Here is an 11,059-nt window from a genome sequence, read left to right on the forward strand (position 1 = left end):
CCTTACAATGTGTGGTCAATGGGACGCTTTAATGGTGCAGCAAGTAGACAGCTCTAAGTACGTGGGTTCATATCTGGCTGTACAATATGGCTCCAAATGCGTCTTAAGTGACCACTTGTGATCGGATCTCTTCCTCGCTTTAAATGCAAATAATAAAAATGTACATCATTTCTGTTTGCATATAGGCTGGTTGTGTATACATTTCAATTGTTACTCTCACATAAATCCTACATTAGAACTGTACGATGACTTGTGATAAAGCCCTGCCTACAGTCTGTCTGTGTGCTGAAGGACGTCATTTTTCTCTGTGCCACGGCATTAGGTGGTCATTTTATGATTCTAAAAATAAGGATGTCTACCGGCGGGACCTGTGCAGGAGAGAGGTTTTTTAAAAAGGCTCAGTGTGTTCAGCTCTACTTTACTCATTACTTTTGAAGCTTCTAACTAAATCTCTGTGGTTTGAAGTTGAGTTTCGGCTTTATTTTACCCTTTTTATGTACGCTTATAGGAGCTGTGTTAAGTTAGTGCTGATGAAGACCCCAATATTTCAATCATTTATTGTGAAGAATTTATAAGAAATGTAACCATTACACCGTTTTACAACTGCTAAAACAGGAATGTCTCTAGTAATATCCTACATTCCTACCGTGAATCTGGGTATATTTTATGAAACTAAACTGCTGCCTTTTCCAGGCAACCGCGGGGCACAGACCTCCACAGAGCCAGGGATATAAGAAGGCAGCACCGGGGGAAAAAAAACAGGGACACATCGCAGACAGTATGATAAAATCACATCCAAGACACACGTTTGTCTATCGGTAGTTTCTGTGACATGAAAAATACTTTGAATGAGTACGTAGTTCTGCTACGGAGGACACTTTCCCGTACACTCTGCTAAAAGAATGTGGTCATATGGGGCCTCATGTGGCCCAGACCAACGAATTTGGTCTGATTGATTAGATCCCTAGATGCATACAGACCTGTACTTAGAGCTGTCCACTTGTAATCAGATCATCTAGGATGGATTTTAATTGCAGGTGGAAATGGGGTCTTAATTGAAAGATTTATTTAAAATCAGAGCAATGTAATTTTTTAGCCAGCTGAACCGTTTAATGTAAACAAAACCAAAAGAAAATGCTGAACAGAACTGATTTGTTTACCTCTAGTAAAACATGGCTTAGTTTTATGAACCTCAATCGTGTGTCTGCGTGTGTGTGTGTCCGGGTCCGTCCTCATAGGGAAGTACAGAAGCGTGCCCAGGGGAGAAAACGCCTTGGCAAGAAGAACTTTAAAAAGAGATGGCTCAGAGTGACCAACAGGGAGCTCTCCTACCACAAACATAAAGGTGAGACCAGTTTCTAGAACCAGAAGTTGTAGCATAATAGTAGATAAAACTAACAGGAGATGGCAGTGTATTCTATCACACTATCATTCTTAATACTACCACCAGATGGCACCAAAGTAAAAACCTTTCCAACCCTACACATAGTGGAGGTGCCATTTTATTGGCTGGGGTTATTTGCCAAAAGTTCAGATGTTGACAATGTTATGTTGTACATACATATTAAAAGCTTCAGAAATTGTTGTTGTGGTTGTTATTAATGGAAATCTAGTATACATAAAAATTCACAAAGAACTCCTACTGATCATCATTGGTTAACAATTGTGATTAAAGAGCAGAATGGAAAATGGCTAACTCTGTTTTCTTTGCCTAAACTGATTATCGCACCTATTATCACAGTTTAGTTTTAGGGCTTTTTAAAGTTAATACTATCTTCTCAGGGGATCTAAGGAAAGGATCAAGAGTGTTATGCTGTAGTGTGATTTATTGGAATGGGACGATGTGATGATGAATTTGATTGATTGAGGATTTGCCTTTACATGTATCTGACTAACACCTGTGGCATCAAGATGTATTAGGCTGAACTTGTACTTACAACAAACCCATCCTTTTGTTTAAAGAATTCATATAAATGAAATCAGTTTGTGCAATCAAAAACCGTTAAGATGCTCTCTGGAGAAGTTTGTCACCATCAAAAGTGGTGCGTAAGGGTCTGACCCATCAAATGTCAACTTTTCCATCAAGGTTGGGCTGATATGTCTTCGCACAATTTGGTATTAACACGCAGCAGCTGCATTTGAACTTTCATACAGACCTTCTGGATTTGGTTTTGTTTTCATGTTTCTAAGCGCTACAGCTAGCTTAAGTTAAATTATGGATCATGGATTTTATGTATGAAGAAGATCCATGTTATATTGACAAGGCCAAGTCTGTATGAATCTCTTTGATTGCACCATTCCTGTCACCTTGGATTGCAGAGAACACAACTATGTGAACATTTTGACAGCCAAATGTAGTGCTTAATTGTGGTTACTAACCTGCCATTTATCTGTGAGAGTTAACCAATTTGATAGTTTGGAGCATAGTCCAAGCCTAAGCATTCATCATGGGAGGCAATTGGCAAATATTTATTATTTCTACATAAGAAAATGTCTATTATTACTTTCAGAAATGAGCAATGAAATTGCCAAAAAAATAAATATATCTTGAGCACTGTGGCTTACACTATGAAAAGGCACATTGAAAGGTGTAGAAGACCTACTGTGCGTTAATTCACTTGCACCTTCTTCTTATGTTTTCTACTTTTACAAGGAGCACATAGATTAACACAAACCAAGAACCTAAAACATGGGTTGTTGATAATTCTGACTGTCACTGTATATTATTGACCGAATGACTTCTGCTTTTCAGGAAAAGAGGCCCTCTGCATCATCAATGTCAAAAATATCCAGGCGGTGGAGAAACTGGATGAAAGTGCCTTTAACCGCAAAAATGTAAGCCAATTTCCCCTCAGACACCCAATCATCACTTCTTAAGTATGATTAACTTAAAATCAACAAATTATGATGTGAAATGATAAACGAGGAATATGTTGTTGTCACTCCTCACATGGGCCACAAACATCCAGCCGGACCCCTCATACCCCGGAAAGCCCTTCTTCACCTCCCTCCCCTCAGGCAGACTGAGAACCCCAGTAGCACACACAAACCCCCAAACACACCCAAACTTACGCAGATAGAACTGTCACCCCAGGCCTAAAGCAATAACTGACTCTGTGCAATAATTCAATGCTCCCTATTTTTCTATTTAAGTATTTATTTCTATCATGGGTAATATGTACTATATATATATATATATATATATATATATATATATATATATATATATATATATATATATATATATATATATATATATATATATATATATATATATATTTATTTATTTATTTATTTATTTATTTATTTAGGGTCCACATTTAGTATTTATTTATTTGAGTATTTATAGTATGGGTAATGTGAATGTGGTCATGTCTGAAGTGTGTGCATATATTTTATATTGTATTTTAATGCTGCAACTGGATTGCTCCAACTAAGTTTTGTTGTGTAAATATATGCAATGACAATAAAGATCTAGCTATCTAAGCCTGGTAAACTATGAACATGTGCAGCCTGAAGCAGTTCAGACATGGAGAAGAATGGAAAATGAAAAATTTGAACCAAATCTCCTGGAACTTGTCAAATTGTAATGTAAAATTAATCTCGGGTTGTCAAAAATGTTATAGGCATCACAACTCTAAAGTCTGCTGTCATTGTAAGCATAGCCAGACCTGTTTGATAGTCTTTTTTATTTTTTTTAATTTATTTATTAACTGCAAGAATTTGAAAGTGTCCTGGAAATAACCTGGACAATAAAGACTGGTAACACTGTTGGGATTTGGCTCTTAAACCGCTTGGTTTCTCTTGTGTCAGATGTTTCAGGTGGTCCACTCTGAGAAGCCTCTGTATGTGCAAGCAGGAAACTGTGTAGAGGCCAGTGAGTGGTTGGAGGTCCTGGGCCCGGTCAGTCGCTGCAATGAGGGACGCCTATCCACCTTTCATCCTTCAAATTACAGCAGTGGAGCCTGGCAGTGTTGCAAAAGCCAAAGTAGCAATGCACCAGGCTGTAAGCCCTGCACAACGTGAGTCTTTGCCCCCATCACCACCACCGTGACAAGAAACCTCTTATCTCTAAACTATACCCTTTTAATTTTCAACACAAAATTGCTCACCGTTGTTTTGAAACCCTGCAACTGGTGGTAAATTTGACCAACCATGTAGGTGCTACTCCAACATCAGCGTTCTAATGAAAACAGTCATGCTGGGTAGAAAGAGTAGATTTGAGAACAAACTGATATAAACTCTCTAAAAAATGGCAAATACAAAACCTGTATCATTTAGGTAGGCTGTTTTACATCAGCTGGCAAATGCTCGTAGCCTGGGAACCAGACCAATTTTTTTGCCATTTGTAGGCCTTTATTTGGATAGGACAGCTTAGACTTGAAAAGGAAGAGAGAATGGGAATGACCTGCAGCAAAGGGCCGCAGGTCAGAGTCGAACCTGCGGTCGCTGCGTCAAGGAGTAAACCTCTATATATGGGCGCCCGCTCTACGAGGTGAGCTAACCAGGGGCCCACCAGCTCATGTTTAATTTGCTCTGGCAGATATGTCTCCCCCCCTCCCCCCCTTCCTTTCAGACAGATTTCCAACCAAGCACATGTTGTCTGTTGCCATAAACTGATCAGTTTTTCACATGCGGCTGGAAACACATGCAAACCACAAGCTTACAGAAAACACATCTAGGGCTCAGCTGGATTTCTGTTTTTATTCTAAACAAATCAAAATATGATATACTTCACTTCTCTCTGTTATTCCCTTCTGGATGAGATCTTCTTTCACATTTGTCCTCTCCTGTTACAGCACCGTGCTGGCCAACCTGCAGCTGGACATAGACTGTGACCGGGAAACGGAGAGAATATTCTCCCTCCTCTCCGTAAACGATACCAAGCTCCAGAACATGGAGGGTCAGTGTTTGTTCATGAAAAACTGAGTTTATTAGAGTGAGCAGGTTTTGATGATTTCACTTGTTGTCAAACATCACAAACACTGCCCCAGAGCACTTTCATGAAGCATTGCATCATTGTTAGAGTTCATGACCTCTAATGATTTTTGTATGCATGTGTTAAAGCGTAACTCTCGCCAAAATGCAACCTAGGGTCTTTTTGTGAATGTACCAGAGTCAAACTTTCGTTTTAAAAGCCTATTTAGGACGGAAGCGGCCATATTATCGGTCAAAAACAGTCGGTTTCCGAATGCAACATAACGGGGAGGAGAGTAAAGACAAAAAGCTCCTAAAGCTTAGTTCCATATAAATGCACGGATAATTCGTTGTTTTGTCGTTGGTGAAAAACAATATTGACCTTGTAGTTGAAAAAGGAGCCTCCTATGGAGTCTGTTCATTCACATTCAGATATCGACTCGTTTTGACTGCAGAGGTGGTAGCAGCCGGAAACAACAAGAGCTACAGTGAGTTGTTCAAAACCTTCTTTTTAGTAAATTTTGGGTACACAAACAATGTTGTCAATGCATTCGTTAAGGTGTAGAGCCCCTGGTGATACTTCGAGCAAAGTTTCATGTTGTGTCGAGCCTTCTTAGTGTTTTAAAAATGGCTATTTTGAGGCTAGCATAAAAGTGCCCCTACCACTCCCATTCAAAAGGCCATTTGACCGAAAATACGGCAAATCTTAAGTGGCGCTTCAGTCCTAAATATTCTTTTAAACCACAGTTTGACTCGGGTATGTTCACAAAAAGACCCTAAGTTGCATTTTGGCAAGAGTTACACTTTAAGGTATCTGTGCTTCAGTGCAAGTTGTGAAATAGAAGTGAGGTAATTCCACTAAACTTACAACATGCAATTTCCAACAACAACCGAGCGCAACACTTTTCCTTTCCGATGTGGTCAGACAACACGTCTTAAGATTTTAGTTCTGATTGAGGATAACCGGACCCTTAAGCCGCACTGAATAATAATGTGTTTTCTCTCTGCAGATGCATGTGCCAGTATGGCGGTGTACCAGGGCCCTCAGCGGGAGCAGGAGGACTACTCCAAGTTCACCATTCAGGAACCCAAAGAGACCTTTCAGACACTCAAACAGCTCCGAAACATCATGGAGGAACTTCAGAGGCAGCACAACATCAGGAGAGACGCAACGGCACAGTACGGAAGCCTGTAAGTCTGGACTGCTGATACTACATGTTATATTTGTACTATAACACATAACGTGTGTATGTGATTTGAGCTACATTTTTATGGTTGACTATTTTCATGTGTATATGTGACCTTTTTGTATGTGTAACTTTTTTTCTTTTCTCCTTGTAAATCCCAATGACATAAACTTCATTATTACATAATCACTGCTGTGACCACTCAGACGTAGCTGCTCATACTCTCACAAAGATAAGGCTCACTCATCTTTGTTCTCTGTTTTCTTATGCTTTCTGTTTCAGGGACAACCCCATAGTAGGGAAAACCTCTTAACCCCGGGCGGGAAGGTGGGGCCTGAAACAGCCATACTGTACCAGCAGGTGTCAGTACACCACACAGAGCCTACGGTCCTAAAGGAGCCCCTGGAGTTGTCCCAGCGGGACCGCCCGCTGTGTGTCCGGGAGAAGAGCATACAATACACCCTGACCTCCAGACATCATGATTCCACTACAGCAGTGACCGCCTAAGAAGGGGAACCAGAACGAGCTGCTCTCCTCGGTCCCTGAAATGAACGAACCCTTAGGTGTTTTCTTTGGCAGTACATTGCCTCGTCTCCACCCCTCCTCTGGTCCCTTATAAAGAGACACTTTCCTCGTCTTAATTTATGTCCTCTTTGACGTCTACAGCTGTGTGAAAAAGGCATCATTAGATGGTGTGTGAATAGGCTGCTAATGTTTTTTTTTGTTTTTTTTATATCAACAGTTGCGATGATGCTCTCCCAAATCGTTCAAGGTTTTGCTCTGACATCTGTCTTTAGAGTTGATTTTAATAATCATCTTTCTGGAGGATCGTCCTCTATTTGTGCCCATTTTATCTTTCTCTACTGTCTTAGTGTCCTTCCTCTTCTGAACAAATGTTTATGTATATTTTCAGAGGACAGTTAAGTAGATGAAACCGATCTGCCTTACCTTGATGGATGTTTCTTTCACAGTAAATGCTGAGGGAATAATGCAGAAGCACTTTAAATATTTGGAGCACTCCAAATGGAAATGATTAGATACTTGGTATCAGCTTTCCCCATTTTGATCAGTTACATGATCTTGAGTACATTTTTTTTGTTTCATTCCTGTACAATAACATTTATAGCCTTTAGATTTTAAGATATTTTTCTCAACCAAAGACAATTTCATAGGTTTGACTTGAAAAAAAAGAAACGATTAATGTATTTTGAATACAGATGTTTTAAAAATGGAGACACATACACATACACACACACACACACACACACACACACACACACACACACATATATCAAAAATTAGTTTTTTGTTTATGTTTTTGCTAACATACTCTTTTACGTTTTAGTGACTTAAGGCGAGCATGCTGCGTTCAGTTTGGAATCCTGATGGCACATGATTGTGTCCCTGTGATTGTGAATCGTACTGGTACGGTGTACATTAGATCTGTGCTGTCATGTTGAGAGCATCGCAACATACATACATACACTGTAGTGGCTTATGTAAGAAATGATGGAGGAAATGCAGAGAGGAATCCATCAGAATAACAAATTAGAATTAGTCCAGACAATCACGGCAACCAACAAACACATTTTTGTTTTATTTTTCAAACCAGCAACTCCAGCTGGTGTACTTAATGGTTTAAGAGAATCTGTTTAAGATGTGGCACTCTGTGGTTTAGAGTTAAGTTATTTACAAAGTTAGTCGCAGCACTCCACTGCCAAAATATTCAAAAGTCTGTCTTTTTTTAAAAAAAAAAGAAGAAAAAAAAAAAGATACATTCGTTAAAAATGATGCACATCATCATGTTCCTGGTGTGACTCATATCCTAGAATTTTTTTTTTTATCCTAACAATCATATCTGATCAATACAGTAATATAAAATAGTCTATCAGCTGTTTTATAAATGCTCATCACAAGTTATCAGCCCCTATGGTCGAACAGAATTCAATTAATTATATGAAGCTGATACAAGCAACCAAATCCTCCCCAAATTTTAAGATCTAACCAGCAAATGTTTTTACGTTTTTACTGATTTATTTTTCTGTTGGTCGACTTATTGATTAATCAACAAATCATTTTTGCGCTGGAGAAAACTGAACAATCAAACTTGTGATTCAATCCTGGATTACTTTTTATTGTTTTCCATCATTTGCCCATTTGAACAATGAAGTGTTGAAAAGATACAAAAGAAACTTGAATATATTTTAACAACAAAAGTTGAACATGTAATGCTGATAATACAGGGTTAACCGTGTATTTTATTTTGCCTGTGGAAATAATTTTTGTTTGTGTTTGGTCTGTCATATATTTCTAACATGCATGTATTGTGTATTTAACAATTTATTTTTCTAGGAAAATGTTTTTGTATCTTTTGTTTTTTTTTTAAACACCGATTTAATGTGTTGCTATACTGGTACGGTACCTTGTTCTTTGTCTGCAGAGCTTCTTTGAGGCTTTTGTTTTTGTCCCAGAGTTGTTCCCTTTACTGACTGTATGTGGTTGTAGCTGCTGCCAAACCTCCACTTGTTGATAGCTTAACGCAGTGCTACTGAAGTGAATATTGTGTGTAACGTCCCACAGAGCTGCAGCTGGTACTGACTAAGTCCACACGCAGGTTGGAAGTGAATGAACTGCCTAATCAGAGCCAAAATACAACTGTAAAATGATTGATTTTAATTAAGACATTGATCATTGGATGAACTTTGCCTATGCTTGTGAAAGGTTTTCAGTTGGACAAGGTTGGGGGAAAAAAAGGATGACTGGACCAAATTTCAACAGCAATATGTGGACCCTAACCAATCGCAGCATAAAGTTATTGTTATATGGTGTATAAGCTTGCATGTCAACTCCATTGCCAGTTTAATAAGAGCCAGTAAACTAGTGGTTGATGTCTTCTGGTTGTTTGCTCCTATTCATATGAAGATGATTAGGTGAACATGTTTTGGGGTTTAAATTCCATTCACTTGGTCACAAAATTATGCTTTTATCTGCTTTTAATAAGGGATTTCTTTCCATTTGTTTCTCTGTGTCTGCACATTGTCTCTAAAATAAACAGTCCTTGTCAGCATGTGGATGAGATGCATGTGGAAACGCGTGCAGTGGCCTGGTAGCGGTTGACTATCTCATATAATATTACCAAACTGAAAGGGATGTGCTTTAAACGATCAGATGAAAAACATCAATCAAGGTGGTAGTAGTCAACTCACACATCTGATGTGTGTTTCTGAGCACTTAATATTAATTACAGAAGCGAGGGAAAAAGTCCAGGTTAATGCCAGGACAAAAATATGATTTCAGGGTCTGCTTCAAGCACGACAACAATATCAAATTTTCTCTTCGATTTACAGCCGTAAAATTGCAAAACCAAGCTTTTCTTCCTGCCCGTCACCTTACATCGGTTCTGTCAGTCACAGCGCATGAGTACAATAAACAATTTGTTTGAAGACTTCATGGGATGTTTTTTTTTTTCTGAAATCTAAAAGCTTGTTTCTTCACATGTCCAACTCATTTCACCTGAATGTCTCCATACTTCTTCGGTACATTATCTGTTCTTTTTATACACATTAAATATATTGTTTTCCACACATGGTCTTTTCTGTGTTCATTTGAAACGATTTACAATAAACACTTTGCCAATGCTTCTCATATCTGTGGAGTGTCTGTGCTTGCATTGAAAAGCCAAATGTCAAGAATGTACTCTGATAAAAGCTGGTTGGCAACTGCTGAGTCTTTTATGTGACGGGCAGCTTTATGGAAAGCTTGAGGGTTTAAGTGTGATGGATTGTGTTGTGCTGCATAACAATTTAATTTCTGTGTGTGTGTTTGGGGGTGCTGAAATTATGTGAGTAATGAAGTAATGCTGATCACATTATTTTTTTAAACCGTAACATTTGTTATCAAGAAGAAATAATTGACAGAAGGAACAGTTGAGTTATTGGGTTTGAAAAGAAACTATACAGTACATCTTCAGTCATGCTTAAGTGAAATAAATCATGTTTAGCTATAATGCAGCCTGCAGTGAAAACCCGGTTTTATTTTTGCTCACATTATCCCCTTTCATCCCTGCTTTATTCCTGAAAACAGCTCTGAACTCCTCCAACATAAACAGATTCAGTAACACTGGTGTGTTTCAAAAAATGTGTTTGATTAAAAGCTGTATGAACCTGCTCTTCCGCAACCCAACTGCTTTTAAATAAACCTGCTGCACTTCAAAGCTAAAAGCTGAGCACATTGTACATGCATGTGATACACAATGTGGAGGAATGTTAGCAACAGGTTTCATTGAAATTCAATAACCAGCTGTGAAAATATTGGCCCATAATCTTGCAGCCCTTAAAGCTTTGTGTGGAATGAATTATACTTAATATACCTTGATGAACTATGATTCTTAGAAGCAGTAGTTGGAGGAAAAACATGTATCCATGTTTTTCTTCCCAGATTTGGCTCTAGTGCAGGTTACAGGCATACATTGATCACTAATGCATTGTATTTGTATTAAAAAAGATATAGACTTCCAGACTTTTCTGAACACAAAAAGATTGAGTGTAGAAACAGAAGCTGGGGCTATTTGTCTCAGCTGATAAGATTCCAAGTTTCCCTGGTAGCTAAGATCATAATAGGCTTACAGTTGCTTCTGGATGATGAACACACAGACAGGACTAAGCTCTCAGTATGTTCTATCAGAAACACCTACAGTAATAAAAAGTCAGATTTTTTTTTTTGAGCTACCTGTTGTGAAGGAAGGAATTGTATGTAACGCCATCAGGAGATAAAGTACTTACCTTTCCTATAAAACAGCTGACTTCATTCCCTGGTTTGTTATACCCAGATCAAAACATGATCCCAGTGCTAATATTTAGTTTTGTTTTTCTTACATCCAGGTTGCTCTCTAAAATATGTTAAATTCGTAGCTGAAATGACATGGAAATAACGTTTGTGTTCAGTTGGCATGGAAT

General features: G+C 38.5%; 1 protein-coding gene across 1 annotated transcript in view; it reads left to right on the forward strand.

Annotated features, from left to right (window-relative positions):
* Positions 1-9,688, forward strand: part of rasa2 (RAS p21 protein activator 2) — a 39,910-nt gene extending 30,222 nt beyond the window's left edge. The window contains exons 19-24 of the mRNA XM_039784036.1: positions 1,239-1,345; positions 2,753-2,835; positions 3,814-4,022; positions 4,800-4,903; positions 5,928-6,108; positions 6,387-9,688. Of these exons, the coding sequence (XP_039639970.1) occupies positions 1,239-1,345; positions 2,753-2,835; positions 3,814-4,022; positions 4,800-4,903; positions 5,928-6,108; positions 6,387-6,417 (715 nt within the window). The 3' untranslated portion in view covers positions 6,418-9,688. The remainder of the gene's footprint in view (positions 1-1,238; positions 1,346-2,752; positions 2,836-3,813; positions 4,023-4,799; positions 4,904-5,927; positions 6,109-6,386) is intronic.
* Positions 9,689-11,059: the final 1,371 nt, after the last annotated feature.

Source organism: Perca fluviatilis, chromosome 2 (genome assembly GCF_010015445.1).
Source record: "Perca fluviatilis chromosome 2, GENO_Pfluv_1.0, whole genome shotgun sequence".
NCBI lineage: Eukaryota > Metazoa > Chordata > Actinopteri > Perciformes > Percidae > Perca > Perca fluviatilis.